Genomic DNA, 17,428 nt, shown 5'->3' on the forward strand with positions numbered 1-17,428 from the left:
CGAGTGCAAGTGACGTTTGTGTTTAGGTCCCTTTTACCTCCCCGGGGACTTCAGAGCTGGGTGATCTCTGAGCTGCAAGGTGTATTTCCCCACCAGCACCCTGGGTTGGAGATCTGCATGGAAATGTTGTGTGTTAAATCTCTTTAGAGACACATGCTTCAGAGTAAGCTGTGAATATTTCGTTCTCTGGTGCCTAAGGTACAGAATGGATGTTCTGCAGTTGTCATTTGCTCTGTGGAGAGAGATGAGTTAGGAGAACTGTTTCACTTGAATCCCCCTTCGGGTAGGTAAGCCCTGTTGATACATCTGTGTTGTAGGACGAGCCATAAAAACATTGTGATGTTTCTTGGCTTTTGTGGACGGAGAGGAAGTGAGAGTCTCGCAAATAAACAAAGACTGTTCTGCCTCTGAGCTTGTCAGGCTTTTGAGCTGAACAAATAAGGGCTGTTTTGCATTAAGAAGAGCAGATGTGCTGCGTGAGGACACACTTCTCTCAGCTGGGAAGAAGATGGACTTGAGCTGGTCTTGGTAAATGAAATGAATTCGGGTTGTATGGCCTTATCCCGGCTCCTCAGGATGTCACAGTACCCGTGCTGAATTATTCATCCACTACGTTTATGAGGAGTGCTTAGTTTGTGTGTGAAATCCATAAAAAGCAAAGAATGTGTTGCTGAAGGTGGTAGCTGCCTTACGGTCTTCTCTGCTGGCGTGGCTGTATTTAGCAGTAGGATCTGTATGTGGCGCGTGTTGCTGTGAATTCTGAAAACTGCTGTGCCGTGTTGTGGCTGTTTGTTGGTGTCGTGTCTTCCAGAATACAAAAACGCATCCGACTGAGCGGCTCGAAGGATGTTTCTTTGTTAAGACAACGTGGGAATGCTGTGTGACCTCAGAACGGGGAAAGCATTGTCTGTGGAGCAGAAACAAGGAAGTGTAGTAAAAGGAGGAACAGTTTTACAATTGCTTGCTATCCCAAATATAGCACTGAAAAAGCAGTAATAACGTGAGGGTTTTAAAACAGCCCAGGAGCATGACCTGCTTCAGTTAAACTCTCGCTCTGGATTCTTTTCTAGAGGAGTCACTCCCCATCAGAGCAGGGAGAGGCATCTCCTGGGGCTGGATTTGCCGCTGTTCCATTTCTGCACGCCTTCGTACAAGCACCAGACCTGCGAGCAGCGTTAGCGCTGTAACCGAGCAGAGATGCTCGTGATGGGAAAGGTGAAGAGTTCGCTCAGGAGAACAAATACTTGTCTCTCGAGTAAGTTTTTTAGGAATTGTTTCCCTTTGTCATTTTCCCCCGCCTCTGCAGGCAGGGCTGAGCTCAGGAAGAGGGATCGCTGTGTGATAAAGCTGCCTCCGTGCCGCCTTGGGGCGCGTTATCTCGCTCCCAGGGCAGGAACTCCTTCCTCCTGTCCCACCCGCGCCCCGCGGTGGCTTCGCGCAGGATTTCCTGCTGAGGGCATGGAGGAAGGCGGGCGGATGCCGGCAGCCGGCGGAGCCCAGGGGAGGACGTCCCGTGCAGGGACGCGAGGACGGCTGCGAACACGGCGCAGCGACCGGCGGGGGCCGCGCCCGGCCCTCGGGGCTCGGGGCTCGGGGCTCGGGGCTCCCTCCCCGGCGGGGCCGCTGCGGGCGGCGCGGGGCCGGATCGGGACCGGGGGGCGGGGCTTCCACGGGAGGGGGCGTGGCTACATCAAAGTGGGCGTGGCTCCCGGCGGGGTGGGCGTGGCTTCCCGCGAGTTAGGCGTGGTCTCCCGCAGGCCCCGCTCCCCACCCCACCTCCCCGCCCAATCAGGCGCGGGTCACGTGCGGCGGGGCGGGGCGCCCTCCCGCCCCCTCCCATTTCCTGCGGGTCACGTGGCGGGGCCCCGGCGTTGCCTTGGCAGCGCGGCGGCGGCGGCTCCGCTCCGCTCCCGGGGCTCCGCGGTGAGCTGGGGCGGGCTGCGGGGGGGGGGGTGCGGCCTCACCGGGGGGGTCCGGGGCTGGGCGGGGAGCCGGGGGGTGCAGGGGGGCCCCGTTCTGACCGGGGGGACACCGGGGGGTTACCGGGGCTCGGTCCGGGCTGCTCGGCTGAGACCTCCCGGGCACCGGGGGGGGGGCGGGCCTCAGCAGTCCCGGGTGCTGATGGTATGGGGGGGGTGGGTGCCGGTAAAGTGGCCCCAGCCGCCACGGCCGCGAGGTATTTCCGCGATGGCTCTGCCCCCGGTGAGGCAGGGGCACGGTATTTCCCCGGTAACTCACCCCCCGTGCAGGTAACTGGGGCAGGAGTCTGATAACTCGCCCCCCATGCAGCTAAGCGAGGCAGGAGCGCGATATTTCCCCAATAACTCTCCTCCCGTGCAGCTAACTGGGGCGGGAGCGCGATATTTCCCTGATAACCCCCCTCCCCATCCAGTTAACTGAGCCAGGAGCACGATACATCCACGATAATTCTCCCCCCGTCTAGCTAACCGAGGCAGGAGCGTGAAATGTCCACGATAACTCTCCCCACATGCAGCTAACTGAGGCAGGGGCACGATATTTCCCCGATAGCTCTCCCCCCATCCAGCCAACCGAGGCAGGAGCGTGTTTCCTGATAACTCCCCCCCCTGCAGCTAACCGGCTGGGCAGTGCCGCCAGAACAAAAGCCCACGGAGGTGGAGGTGCTGCGAGGAGGTGGAGGTGCTGTGCAGGAGGTGGAGGTGCCGTGCGTGGAGCTGCTCTCCTTGGGTCTCGCCGCCCGGCCCCTCCATGCCCGCGGCCACCGAGGTGAGTCTGCAGCCCCGGTGCTGCCGCCGTGGGCTCCGCTCGCGCTGAGGGGTTTTGTTCCCGAGTTGTTTACTTACTTGGGAACAGCTCTTGAGCTGCTCCAGAGTCAAAAATCATCCTCTTGGTATTTCCAGTTTGTTTTTCTAAGGGAGGACGCGGATGTGATTGGGTGCTCGCGCTCTCCCTCTGTAGCCTCTGGATTTTATTTAATTTTTTCTTTTTCATGGAATTTGTCCCGGGTTGAAGTTTCCAACATACTAAATTCCTGTGCATTTCGTGGAAAATCAGCGTCAGGGTAGAGGCCGTCAGCGTCCCAGCTAGAGGCAAAGCCAACAAACTCGCCCCGCGTTATACGTTGCAGAATTCACACAGGATGTCATCACAGGAAACAGCTTCATACATCTGCTGCTCGCAGGATGTTTCTGCTCGTCCCAGGGGGCTGGGGGAGAGGGGGTTTTCTGCCATAAGTAGGTGATTCTTGTCTTTTCTGGAAAGGGGCCAGGCAGGGAGGTTTCTCTCTGTTAGTATGTTCTGCGAGTTCCTTTGCTTTTTTTCTGTTCTATAGTTTGAAAGCTCTTCGCTCCTGAGCTTTTGAAGAGCCATCCAGGACTACTCTGGGGCTGTAATTCTGGCCTTGTCAAAAAGAGCAGTCTTGTGGTTTTGCTGCCACCCTTACGATGCCTGAGGAGCTGAAATCTGAAGGTTCACAGAAATGCAGCTCTCTAGGGGGACGGACAATCGTACGTCTTGCAGTGCTTTGTGTTCTGCTGCAGCCTAATCTTGGTTACTGTGCCTGGGACAGCTTTGTTCCTTTCCAGTCATGCCATTCAGAGCTGTGGGCAATTGGTGCCCTCTTATCTTTGCTGCTTCCTCAAATCTCGCAGCAAACATTGATTTATTAGCTGTCTCCATATGGCCCTCGTTTGCCAAGAGCTGGGTGGAGCAGGGGGGATGCGGGCAGGGCTGGGGCTCCTCTCAGGCACGCAGCAAGGTGCTTGTGACCTAGGGGTGTGGTGCTGAGGCTAATTAGTGCCACGCCGTGTGTGATTCTGGGCGCCCATCTCCTCCTTCCAGGAGCCGGTAAGTATTTACAGCCAGCAGGGTCTCACGTGCTGCGACTCGGTGTGGCTATCTGCCACCGTGGTCACGGCAGACCCCAGGGTGTGAGGATTAATCCGAGGATCGGGGTTTCCGTTCTTCAGACGACTGAGTTAGCTGCTTTCAGATGTTTGTCGGAGCTGAGAAGTCCTTGCCCAAAACATAAAGTCTGTTTCGTATCTGCAGATGATGCGGAGATAGTGAGCCAGTCGGCAGCAGCGTGGGTAAGTTGTGGTGCGAGGAGGGGATTGCTGGGACCTGGCGCTTGTTTCTGCTGCCAGCTGTGGCGTTAGCCACCTGAACAGCATTGCTGGCCCTTTACCTATCTCCGTGTAATCTCTGGAATCTGAAGACACTCATACCACTGGGAAGGCAGCCCGCTTTTCTTCCTGGAGTTGTCTTTTCCTCTCCGTACGCTAAGAGCTACCAGTGGAAGTAAGGGAATAGGATTCTCGGCCAGATGTGGATGATAAGCGGGGTGTGAATAGTTTAGGAAATTGAACTTTCCACTGCAGGAGCTTGGGAGAATCAGTTGTTAACCACGCGCAGCGTTCAGGCCTATGCCTGTTTCCTGTCTTGTGCCCGTGTGAACTGAGCAGTGGTTTAACGGGAAAACCTGATTTCCAAAGAAAAAGCAAAAAGTGAGTCCCTGAACAGCTGGAGTTACCTTGGTACTCCAACAAGATTCACTTGCAGATGATGCAGTGGGAAACTAAATTGTCAGATTACAACGAAATGATAAGATGGGGAACCTATTTCCAAAGGGTTACGTAAAACAAATTACCAAGGAGGAATTAAAGGGGAAAGTTGAGATGCCAGCTTATAAAAATAAAAAGTTGGGTGCTGCGCAACCTTGCTGACCCCCTGCTGGAGCAGTTCCCAAGCTTACTTGTGCAGTCTTGCCTGGTTCTCATGGTCACTTTTAGCATACAGATGGTCATTTTCCTGTGTGGCGCATTGTAAGTGTGATACAGTTTGCTCCATCATATGTCTACTGACCGAGGGTAGCCGTGTTTAAACAGCTTTTGCAGTGGCTGACGCTTGTCCTTTTCTCTGCTGCCTCCTTTTGAACGTGACTTTTGTTTCCCCTCAGCACTTCTCTCATGATGAGTTCTGAATTAAACGTTCCGGTGGACCCTTCCACTCCCGCTTGCTGCTCTGAACCTGGCACCAAAGGCATGGATTATCGGGACTGGGTGCGCCGCAGCTACCTGGAGCTGGTGACATCAAACCACCACTCCGTCCAGGCCCTGTCGTGGAGGAAGCTGTACCTGAGCCGAGCCAAGCTGAAAGCTTCCAGCAGAACCTCTGCGCTGCTCTCTGGATTCGCGATGGTACGTTTGTTTTGTGGGCACGCTTTCCGGATCATGGAAGTTCTGGTTCTGTAAAATCCCCCGTTAATCGGCGGTGGTTTCTCCCTGCCAAGAAGCAGGACGTACCGCTGTTCTCTGCGGAGCAGGAGGCGACTGCCTGTGGGCTCCTGTTTGGCTGTTGAAAAGTTTGAGGCTGGCTCTCTCGAGGCAGCGTGCATACATGGGCTGCCTAATGATCCACCCACGCACTCCCAAACCAGACCTTTAAAAAAAAACTGGTCCCCTTCCTGCAGACAATCCTGAGCGTTGCCCTGGTGCCGCTGAGCAGCACGGGAGCTGGGCTCTCTGTTGGCCCCGAGGCCAGGCACCGTTTCTGCCTTCACGTGAGGTTGCGCCTGGTCTGGTCCTGGAGCTCCTCGGCCCCTGTGGTCCTCAGCGTTATCTTATTTTCTGTATGTGCTTTTTTCAGGTCACGGTGCCTAAAATAAGGTGGAGGTTGGGTCACAGCCTGCCAGGGGGGAATTTGCATAGCGTGAACAGAGAGATCGTGTTGTGAGAGGCCCCGCAGCCTCCGGCGCGGCGTCAGAGGGCTGTGCAGCCTGCAGGGAGCCAAACCCGGTGTATTTTTGTCAGCGCCGTCTATCGGGAATAATCCCCAGTCCTTTCTTTGCTCTGTGTGGCGCTTGGGTGTTATCTGGAAGCTATTTGCATAGGTCAAAACCGTGTCAGGGAGCACACAAATAACACAGAGATGGTGTTCGGGACTGAGCCGTGGGATTAGCAGAGCGCTGTCACGCTGTGATGCCAGCAGCCTCTTTACCTCCCCTCGGGTTCTTCCTCAGCAGCAGTGCGGGCTGAAGCCTGCTTTGGGGAGGCTTTCTGCTCAGGAAACGGGCTCGTTGCTGAGGTCTGCGCGCCGAGCGCGCCCACGCGGAGGGCAGCGCGTGGGAGAGCGGGACGTGGAGATGCTACAGCCTGCGGCGCGCGAGCTGCAGGGGTGCAGGCAGGTTTTGGGAACGTTCCAGGTAGCTGGGTTTGTTTGTTTGTTTGCTTTAAGCTGCTCCCACGCCTGCTTTTCCACCCCCGGAGCATTGCAATGGCGAGTTCCCTTTTGGATGACGCAGTCGGTCGCCCAAAGCGAAGCTGGAGGAGCGTGAGCAGGGAGATAAGTGGGGGCAGCCTGCAGGGCAGGGGTGCTCGGTTGCTTTGCGGTCCCTCTCTCCTCACCGTGTGTATGTGATGCTCGTAAAAGCTTCCCGTGCTGCCTGTGCTGGTTTGTAACCAGGCGTGTGTGCTGAAATGGCAGGAGGTGCCTCCCTGTCCTGAGACAGCCGGGTTCTCCTGTAGGTCTCCTTTCACTGAAGCTTTCTTACTCTAAAAAGCAGTTTGTGTGCTGGCCCCCCGTGCCTCGAGGTTCCTGGAGTAGTGCAGTAGCCGTTCGTGACCGTGCCCTTTAATGTGAGCACTAAATTGGTGTTTTGTGGCGTCGTGAACCCTGATGCATCGCGGCGGCTCGGCTGCACGAGCAGATGGCTCTGCCTGGATGCCGGTGTCGCCGGGACCCCGCAGGGGCTTGGAGCGCCGCTCCGCAGGGCTGGGCTGTGTCTGAAAACAGAGAGCTGCTGGAAGGGCTCAGCAAACACACACAGTTAACCGTTTGACTTCTATTTATGAGGCACTTAGCTACCTGCTAAGGTTATCTCGTTTACTTCGTGTTCCCAGATCAGTTTTTAGAGGAGTCTCATGCTGTGGTGGGCATGCCAGAGCTGGTGCCCGGGAGTGCTGTCTGCCGGGCACTTAGCAGCTTAAAAGCTAATTATCAAGTAGGTATAAGGATTGCGAATTCGAGACAGCCACTTTTAACAAAAGTAGATCCAAAACTGGTGCTTTTCAGAAAACAAAACATTTTCTGGAAGGAATTCTCTTCTATTAGCAAGCTTTTCCCTAGCCGACTGCATCGGGCCGTCCAGTGAAAGGTGATGTGTCTATTGCTGCCTCGTTATTTCTCTGCCTGTAATTTGCTAGGCATGTGCTATGTGGATGTTTAGACTCTAATAAGAGCATCTCTTTGGCTATGATGAAAGCAGCGTAGTTATTTAGAGTGGAATAGTTTCCTTGAAGCCCTATGTGCACTTAACTATGTAAACAAATGTCATGGAGGCCTTGGCTATTGCTTTATTTACTTCCCTGTCAGCGTGTGTGATTCCAGCCAGTTCCATATTGGCTGGAAATTATTCCAAGCTGATGGGTATTTAATCAACAGGCGGTGGCTTTGATCCAGCTCCTTCTGGACAGGCTGCAGAATAATGCGAGCCTTCCTCGTTAGGCGATGCTATCTGCGGTATTTCTGGCAGGGAAGCGGGCAGGCCAGGAGGACGCGGGAGCCTCCCAGCGCCAGGTCTGGCTGGAGGGGGGCCGTATGGCTGCCGGCATCGTCCCGGGGAGCCTGCAGGTGAAGGAGATTCGGAGGGAGCTTAGGAAATCTCTTTAATCGTTTTCCTGATGGAAATAAGAGCTGTTGCTGCTAGCCGGTCTTCTCAATGCTTGTCCAGTTGCTCCAGGATATGAATTTGATTTAGAAAAGGGGGAAAAAAACCAACAGATTGACCGGAGCGATTGTTTTTACAGGCTGCCAAGCCATCTGTGTGAATGTAACGTGTGTTATGTGAAGCCATTTGTCATCCTCTCGCCTGATATTATCTGTGCTGGACCAAATTTCTCAAGATGAGCATCTTCTTTATGGGCAATCTGGACTACGGTGATCTTGAAGGAAAAAACCCACACAATTGCATGTAATTTAACCACCGTCTAACTTAAAAACGTTCCCAGCACATGCTTCTTCAGCGAACCTGCGAGCCTGGAGTTCAGCAGGGCAATCCTCAGGCTCAAAATTAAGCCTGCGCTGAAACAGGCGGCTGCTCGGCGCCTTGCAAAGTCAAGCCCTCGATACCTTGCCCGCTGGGAAGAGGTTAGCATAAAAGGGGCTCTTGTCACAGAAGAGCGTAATTGTATCAAACATGACATATTAATAGTTTTACAGGCGAAGCAGCATACTTAATGATTTTTAAATGGGTTATGTCAGCTTGTCCTCCTTCTCTTATCCCGGTCAGACAATGACATGACAGTCTGTGTGGGGTAAGGTGATAAAGCTCACTCACCTTTCCCGTGCTCGTTCGGGTTAAATGATCTGTTTTTCTGCCTTGCTGCCCTCTCTGGATTGTTGATGTTTTCCTGTGAAATACCTCTTACTGAGCCATCAGTCAGTGTTAAAAATTCATCACGTTGCACAGCTGAAGCTAGCCCTAGGGAATAGGTTAGTCTGGGAGGAAACATCCAATTAGCTGAAAAGTGCTGCTCATGCGAAGGATAACAACTAGAAATTGATATGTTGACATCAGCCGGGCTTTCAGCTTTATATTAAAGCTATAAATTGAACATGCAGGTACGGTTCCTATTCAGCTCGCTGAATGCAGTGTCTCCGGGTATTACAGCACCCAATAATGAACAAAATACCTGCAGCTTTTCCTGGCTGACGCGGGGTGACTGACGAGCGCAGCGCTGTGCAAGTGAATTGTACAGAGCCGTGCAGCAGACGGTAAGTCTGATCCCAAATCAACGTACAGGGAACTGCAAAGGGGACGTATGCAAGGCAACGTGTACGTTGTATTCAGACGGACCTTGCTTGCAGTAGATGGTGAAGCCAGTTCTGCGTTATTTTCCCCGCTATTTGACAAGATCTGCAGACAGGAGTCTTAAAATAAAATACCATGCCCACATTCATCACCAGAACAAACGGCTGGGAATATCCAAGAACTGTCACTATGTTTTTGGTGTCTCTAATACCACATACAGTTGGCGTAGGTATAAAATCCAGACGTGTAGAGGCTGACTGTTTTCTACCCCAGACACGCGTGTTATTTCTTAGTGTTAACAGAGGTGCTCAGGCTTGACCGTGATCCCCCTCCTTCAGGCTGCTGATGGTTTCAAAGTAAACACAGGTGGGACAGCAGTCGTGCCAATGTGGTGCTGCTTCCACCCTCTTTAATCCTTCTCAGGGCTACCAAAAGTAGGAGTGTGAGTGTACCCTGATCTTAGGGCATAAATAACATTAATAACATCAAATTAACATTAATTAACAAGTAATGCCACAGTGAATGGTGCAGATCATCGTACAGAGCCTGAAATGGCTGCTCATACAAAGCGTGGATAAAGTGGTGATGTCTGTTCTGCAAAATCCACCTACCCCCTGGAATCCAGCTGCTTGTGCCAACTTTCCTTCGCCATAGCGGCTCTGAGAGGCAGGCATCCTAAATCAGCTTCTCCTTCCCCTAACGCACACGGTGAGCTGCGGTGTGCTGGAGCAGCAGGCTGCCTGGGATCACCAGAGGTTTTGCAGGCTGCACGAGCATCTGTGCAAGTCACTAAGTGATGCTGGAGAGTTGTCAGAGGGCAATGCTGGGTATTCTCAGCCACTGGCCTGTAGCTTCCCTTGGCAAAAGGCTTCTGCAGCCCTGTCGGGGCTGACACCACGCAGCAATACACATGCTGGCTTGCTTCACAGACAGGTGAAGTATTTTAACGAATTCCTCTGCTAAACCAGCTACAGACCCGTAGCAGGACTGCAGTTCTGGTGCCAGAAGGGCGCTGCTCTCCTGCGTTTACTGTTTGTTAAACATCACTCGACTGAAGATGCGGTTGAGGTTCTTTTGAAACGACCAGCTTCAGAGACTTGCTGCGTGTTGTGAGCCTGCTTTCCTGAAACGAGAGCCGAGCTGTTAACATGCCCGTACGCCTGTAGCTGTCCACCTCTGTTGAACGTATCAGTAAGTTATTAGACCCCAAGGGAGAAATTTGGGGATGTGACTCGTATCCAGGCATGTTTGTAATAAAAACGACCGCCGTGTTCTGAGAATAGAAGCAGCTATTTTTACTGTGGAGTAACTTAAACTATAAAGTAGCTTGCGTGCTTCCCTTGGGAGGTGGTGTAACCTTGCTGGCGGCTGGCCAGGCGGGCTGCTTGCTTTTTACTTTTTACACCCGTGAAGCTGAAACTTCCTGCCCCGCAACCGCTAGCGGTGAGCGGAAGAAGAAAGTGTGGCGGGCGGGCGGGCTAGCAGGCTGTCAGCTGCCTCCGAGCTACGCTTCTGGTCTAATGGGTTCCTTCTGTTGTGTGTTCGGTTTGAGGCAGCTCGTATGGCTCACGGTTGCAAGGAGAGAGCTGTTATTTTGGAAAAGTACAGCACGGAAATGTGTGCGTGAGCCTTGCGACAGGCCAAGCTGCAGACGGTGCGTGCATCATCACGGGGAGCTGGGCTGAGCCATTCAGGCTGCTCTGAAAAGCTCTTGAGTGTGCACTTGACCTTACGTGGTCTTCCTGAATAAAGATGCTTTCCTGGATGAAGGCCTGGAAAAGAGGAAAACCAGCAGCTGTTGACGAGCAGTTTTTTCTTCCTTTTCCCCCCAGGTTGCCATGGTGGAGGTGCAGCTGGAGATGCAGTACAAGTACCCCCAGATGCTGCTGATCGCCTTCAGTGCCTGCACGACGGTGCTCGTGGCAGTCCATCTCTTCGCTCTTCTCATCAGCACCTGCATTCTGCCGAACGTGGAAGCAGTGAGCAACATCCACAACCTGAACTCCATCAGCGAATCCCCCCACGAGCGCATGCATCCCTACATCGAGCTGGCGTGGGGCTTCTCCACGGTTCTGGGAATCCTCCTTTTCCTCGCGGAAGTGGTGCTTCTGTGCTGGATAAAATTTCTGCCTGTGGACTCCATCCTGAAAAATGAAACCACCACCATCCAGAAGCCCAGCGGCCACGCGGGTTGGCAAGCAGCGCTGGTCTCCACCATCATCATGGTCCCCGTGGGGCTGATCTTTGTCGTCTTCACCATTCACTTCTACCGCTCCTTGGTGCGGCACAAAACGGAGCGCCACAACCGGGAGATCGAGGAGCTCCACAAACTGAAAGTGCAGTTAGACGGGCATGACAGAGGCATGCAGGTAGTGTGACAGAGGCTGAGAGCAAAATTCCCGTTCTGCTAGTTGGTGAGACACACCAGCGATGGATCGTCCTGAGGCTTAAATATGTAAATGCTAATTGCCTGCCATATTTAGCTGTGGGTTCTAGTGCTGTTTCAGATGCTGGGGTCTCTGGTCCTACACACTTCTGTACTTAAGTAGACACTGCCGTGGAGTTCGAGGTCAAGTCTTGATCTACATTGGTACAAGTAGCCAAAAATCTGCTCTTTTTCTTTTCTTTTTCATTTTTTTTGTTTTTTTTTTTTAAATGCAACATTCAGTTGTCAAAAGTAAAACTGCATCAGCTGTCCAAAAAGGCTGTGTGTGTGTGGAACCTGTCTTACGTGTCAGAACTCCCTGGCTGTCAGTGCAGCAGCAATTAATTGGCAGTTTATTTCTAGAGCTGTGCTGGTTAACGAGGGTATCTGCTTCCAACCTGAGGACCTCCAGGAAAGCACAATAGAAACCGAGTGTTCGTCACCTCGGTTCTAAAGCAAGCGTTCCATAAGTACATAACCAGGAAGAAACCAGCCTTAGCTTTTATGTTCTGTTCTTGCTATTCCTTACTATATTTTTTTATGTCTGGGGAGGTCGAATCCCTAATTGCAGGGGACTGAGGAGTTCTGTTGTAATTTCTTCAGCAGCATCTGTCACTCTAGATTGAATGAATGCCAAGATCATGTGAGGGTTTTTTTTCCAATAAGAAGCAAGAGTGCCCAGGGAAGGCTTACAGGTGTTTTAGTTTTAACAAGGACATTCTTAAAACAGAACAGTGACGGGGAATTTAATGAGACAAAATTTTGAAGGACTAGAAAAGCAAGTTTCAAGGAGGTAAAGAGTGACAGCAGGCTGTAGAAACCTGTCCCTGTGTTGTCTTCAGTTATGTACTGTTGCAATGTCTTTCTCCTGGCTTGCTGTAGAGAACAAGCCCCAGTCCTGCGTTTTTCATCAGTGTTTGTCAGCAGTACGTTCACCTGTCCAAAAGGAATGCTTCCTTCTCCCTCCACCAAAGCAGGCAGCTCCTCTGGGGGAACCTGGAGCTGCACAGGCGAGTCTGGAGCTGGATGCGGCAGGAGATCTGTGCGCCATTGAAGAGCTTATCACGTTTCACTTGAGCTGACTCCTTTTCAGCAGCACAAAAAAAAGACACTTGCACATCTGCTTTGCTTAGCAGGGGAAGCTTGTGAATACTATAGCATCCTTTTGGGGGAAAACTTCTGTAAAACTTGTTTTATGATTTGTGGTAACCTCGTGGAGAGAAGTGCTTTGCAATCATCAGCTCTTTGAAGGGCAAGTAAGGCTTTCTGGTACAGGGCTGCAAGAAGCATAAGCGCATTTTCTTAGCCCTGATCCTTTGCCGATTTCCTGCTCTGCACTCAAACATTGCAGTTAGGTTCCCAGGCCGTATAGGTTTCTGAAGTTGTTACGGATGTTTGTAATGTTCTATTTATCTATGGTCCCTTATTCCACTGGGATTTGAGAAATCTGATGGCAGCATATTACATGTCAGCTGCCCAGAGTGGAGAGTACACGCAAATCCCAGTGAGACTATCCCTGTATTTCTCTCTGACGAGGGCCTTGGGAACCCAACTCCAATTTCTCTTGTTTACGTGCAAGTTTGAGCATTGCTGAACGAGTTGCTTAGCACTGTGTCTGTGCCTTTCATCTGTTGTTCTTGCCGCAGTTGGCGTGTACCATATTGGCTGATGTGCAGCAAAGAAAATAGTTTGTGTGTGTGAAATGACTAGCCTGTACTTATGCACATATGCAAAAAATGAGGAGTGTCCTCCAGGAAGTGGGTGGTCATGAAATTCATACCATCTCCCCAGGAGCCTGCCCTCTCTTCTCCTCTTCTTACCAAAATAAAAAATTAAAGGTTTACGTAACAAAATCAGAGTTGAGTTTTCTGCCAAATATTACACGCGTAGGCTCTTCTACCAACAGAATTTCTATTGTGAGGCCAGAGCCAGGCCAGATAGGATGAATTTCTTATCTGAGCTTTGTGCTTTCCTTTAACGTCAGTAAGAATAGGGCTCTGTGTGCACTGTGGAGCCCACGGGGCTTGAAATTAGTTGTGGAGGAAGGTGTCTTGCCATTTTTCTGTAGTAAAAAGTCATCAAATTTCACAGCATGTACGTGACGCTGTGACAGCAATGTGGCTCATGTGGAAACAGCCAAGCCGTCCATTTCTTTGCAAATAAACTTCAGCAAATGGAGAAATGCAGCAGAGACTGTGCTTGGACTTCGTAGAACAATTAGAGGCTTTGCTGGGACTAGGTTCAAAGTAGTCTCAAGGCAGTGAGCAGTGACTGGAGAAGGATCGCCTTACTCCAGCAGGGAGTCTGAGAGGGTTTCCCATGGGTGAATACGCTTAAATCAGCGTAATCGTGTGCTTGGCCAGCTCTGCTCCCAGCTTTGCTTTTTGTATCTCTCATGGGAGTATTTTTGCTCCTTGGTGTCTGGGATCTCTCCAGGTAACCCATCACTTCGTGCTGCAGCTCCTCTCATTCTTCCTTTGCAACAAGAGTGCTTGTCTCTCTTGCTTCTTCCTCTAACATTTGTACACGTTCACTGCTGTTGGGTCCAGACTTGTGTTGCAGTAAGTTCACCCGTGGTATCAGCAAGCAACAGAAACTTAATCCACGAAGGAGTGGGGACACCGTACTTGTCCAGACAGGAGTTTCCATGCTTTGGTGCCAGAAATTCCTCCTTGCTTCTGCTGATATCCCTGTGGTTGGCAGCAGGATTCCCAGCAGTTAAGCATGGGGATGCCTTTCTTTTGGCAGCACCATGTCCTGTCTCGTGTCTGCTGCCAGTGCCTGGCCTCGGGCACCTCGACCCTTGTGTCCCTGTGGTTCCTGGGGCATCTGTTGCTTTTGGGGTCTTCCAGCCTTGGAGCAGCTCCGTGCCCTGGGAGGGTGATTTTGTTCGGGCAAGGCAGGTGTGGGCTCCTCTCTCCTCTCCTCAGCAGCGGTCAGGACTGGGCACGAGTGCAGGAGGGAGCCGGGGATGCCCGGGGCAGAGCCGGGTTCGCCCTTTGGCTGGGGTTGGTGGCAGCTCCTGCCCCCGAGCTCCCTGTGTTTCACGCTGCTCCCAGCCTGTCCCTTGTTGCGGTGGGCAGCAGGAGGCCTCGTCACCACAGGGGATGAGGCTGATGTTAGATCTTACCGCCTGGGCACGATCTGCATGACGATGGAGGCGATGCCGCACGAGAGGCCTGGGGTGGAGCACGCCGTGGTAAGCACACAAGTACCTGGAAGTGTTTGTAGAGGGCTGGTGGTGCGGGTACAGCAGGGGACTGTCCCCGGTGTTCCTGGTGCCAGGATAGCGAGGGCAGCTTGCCGTGGGGCCAGTGGTGGCTGGGGTGTGGACTCTGCCTGGGGATCGGGGTGCCTGGCCAGCTGTGGGACTGGCTGCTCACACTACGTGCTCTCCTCTTGCCTTTCCATGGCTTTACGTGGGATTTCGCCCTGCCCCTCCTCTTCTTTCCCTTCCATAAACAAACAGAAAGCCCTCAGGATTCCCTCCTTTCATAGCTTCGTTATCTTCCAACTCGTGCAGCTTCCTCAATAACCTCCCCCAGAGCTGCAACCTCAAATCCGCATCCCAGCACAAATGGGTCAGCATGCTTATTTTCTGATTATCTTCTCACAGGGTGTTTGAAAGTGGTGCAGAAGAGACCAGAAAATGGCTCCAGTGATTACTTAACTGGCTGAATTTAGAAAAGTTCCCGTGAGCGCCCGTGCGTGTGATTCGGAGCTTTCCTCAACCACGATGAGCGCGATGTTGACTCAGTTAAGTGCTTGGAGAGAGCAAACCTCTGTCTTTGTGTTGGCCTGTTCTTGTTTTATCTCTGCATGAGCGCTATTTAATATAGAGCAACGCACGTATCTCAGTTATCGGTTGTGAGTGAAACTGGATAACCATGCTAAGTTTTACACTACTTGCTGATTTCAGACTGATTTTTTTATTCAAAAGACAGCTGAAGTCCTCCAGCAACCTCTTTGGGTTAATCTGTGCTTTACTTTTTTTTTTTAAAGCTTGCACAGATATTACCTATCTTCTTTTAAAATACATAAGTAGATATCAAATTGATGCACTTGTTTTTAATGAGGGCATGGTTCCTGGTACGTGTTTTACAAGTGCTAATCTTGGTTAAGAAGATAAACAGCTGCGATAGCAGTTCCTATAACATGAAGAGTGTTAAAGTTTGTCTTACGTTAATGACACTAGCACAGTGGACAAAATTATTTTTAACGGATGTTTAAGATTAAAACCTCTTCATACTCTTCTCAGACTTCTGTGATACTTGATAATCTAAATCAATCGTTAATGTTCTACAACGCTGTAGTTCTGGCTTTTTTAGGAGAGAATGTGCATAAGGTTTTAGAAAGTAATACAGAGCCAATGAGATTGTGATTGCTTTATGATCTCTCTGAGATGATGCCCAAGAGACAATTTAACGGGTGAAAAATGTTGAAAGATAGACATAGCAATGACTGAGGAGAGACTACATTAAGTGTTGGGCTTCAGAAACCATCTAGACAAAGCCCTCGGTTTTTGGCTCAGAAGATAATTATGTGCAGGTTTTAAACTTAAGATATCAAGTAGGCAGAGCTGGAACTTTCTAGCAAGAACGGCAGCTTTCTGTGTAGTTTGAACAAGGCAGAAGAACTCAGCTAACAAATGCCGAGCACAAAATGAACTAATGTTGTTTATCTTCTCATTGTGGCACACTGATTCATCAGAAGCTATCATCTGCTTTCATTGCTGGCAGAATGAAACAGCAGGTACGTGTAGACAAAGTATTTTAACAGGCTGGGAGCACAATAGAAATGTGAAAGCGAGCGTTGGAAATAAGAGCCAAACGTTAATGGAAATAGTTGATTGCCGCGTTTTGCCACGAGAAGAGCAGACTGATGTGGAGGCTCGGCACTGAAAGGCGGTAGGGTGGTGGCAGGATGCGGTCTCAAAAGCTTGTTCTTCCTACAAAAGGCTGCCCTGGGTTTCCTTGTGGCTTTGTGCTGAGGTCCAGCAGGCTGCCAGCTGTGTCCTCCTGCTTGGCTGAATGTTCTCTGACCCGATGGCAGTGATGCCCTGAGGCTGGGACACTGCGGCTCTGGCCAGGGGACAGCACGCTGTGAAGCCCATCGGCACAAGCAGCAAAGGACTGATCGCCCCAGCCTGCCACAAAAAGGTTAGGAACCGTGATTTTGAGATTTATTTCTTCTGGTGGAGCTTGGCTGCCTGTTGCACAACTGTCTCCTTGCAGTGACAGCCTTCTGTCAGAGAGGGCATGCTGGAACTGCTGCTGGAGAGCCTAGGTGACGCTGTCAGCAGGTCTGGACGGAGGTTTGTGGCTTAGGGCAGCCCATGGGAGTGGCGCTCACTGATCCCTCCTGCAATTATTCTGTAGCCCTGTCCACAACTGTTTAAATACTGGGCTAAACTGAAACTCTCTCATTGCAGCGGTGAAGCAGCATAGATGTAACTGTTAAAACATCCTGATTCACCAAACTGAATTCTAGTAAAATAGTTTTGTTGGGCTGAAGAGCTGCCTTCTCCGCAACGCCTGCAGCAGAGGGCAGAGTCCACAGTGAGAATACGTTGCTGGTACATTAAGAACCTGTGCGTTGTGCCAAGGAAGTACTTCTAAGACAGGATATGTCTGTACAGGAATGCTGAAATCCCATGTAATAAACCTGTCCCTCTTTTTCTTACTGGACAAAACCAGACAGCATTGCAAAGTGTCATTTTATTGCTGTAGGTGTGACTGTGCTGAACGGTGTCGATGACACAACAGAGTTTGTTAAAGGATCACGCTTCTTCCACAGCACAGCTTCATTTTCAAGAGCACAGAAGTTTGTTCAGAACAGACAGATGGCCTCAAATCAGCTTCTGCTACAAATGACTACTTGAATCTTAGGTACAAGGTATGATTCAAATCTGACTGCTGGAGGTGCCAAGAAAAAAAATTATAGCTGCTGGTGTTGCAGTCTGTTGCCCAGCTTATTCTCAAAATCTGACTCCTGCTACTGAGAGCTGACAGCAGGGTTCAGAGATGACAAACGATCAGAAAATAACACAGTCTGTGCAAGCCTCTGGTCTGAACTCTGTCCAAGCTGTCTCTGCGGAAGAGTCAGCATTGGCCCTCTGCAAATGCAGTCTCTGGTCCCAGAAGATATAGGTCACACACAGTATTTATGGTTTATCCTCACTGTTAGAGCATGAACCTTCAGCAAAGGATAATTAC

The 17,428-nt window shown here is 51.2% G+C and overlaps 1 protein-coding gene across 8 annotated transcripts; it reads left to right on the forward strand.

Moving 5' to 3' along the window:
• The first annotated feature begins 1,106 nt into the window (after positions 1–1,106).
• Positions 1,107–13,066, forward strand: ORAI2 (ORAI calcium release-activated calcium modulator 2). Of its 8 annotated transcripts, none has more exons than XM_048068037.2 (5): positions 1,107–1,255; positions 2,592–2,745; positions 3,948–4,067; positions 4,937–5,177; positions 10,621–13,066. In XM_048068037.2, exons 4-5 carry the CDS (start codon positions 4,947–4,949, stop codon positions 11,164–11,166), a joined length of 777 nt encoding a protein of 258 aa, XP_047923994.1. In that variant the 5' UTR covers positions 1,107–1,255; positions 2,592–2,745; positions 3,948–4,067; positions 4,937–4,946; the 3' UTR covers positions 11,167–13,066. The 8 variants fall into 8 exon arrangements, with proteins under 8 accessions (XP_047923994.1, XP_047923991.1, XP_013045326.1 ...); XM_048068034.2 differs by having other exon boundaries at positions 1,108–1,255; positions 4,030–4,067; XM_013189872.3 differs by lacking the exon at positions 3,948–4,067 and having other exon boundaries at positions 1,108–1,255.
• The last annotated feature ends 4,362 nt before the right edge of the window (positions 13,067–17,428 follow it).

This window comes from Anser cygnoides, chromosome 18 (assembly GCF_040182565.1).
Source record: "Anser cygnoides isolate HZ-2024a breed goose chromosome 18, Taihu_goose_T2T_genome, whole genome shotgun sequence".
Lineage (NCBI taxonomy): Eukaryota > Metazoa > Chordata > Aves > Anseriformes > Anatidae > Anser > Anser cygnoides.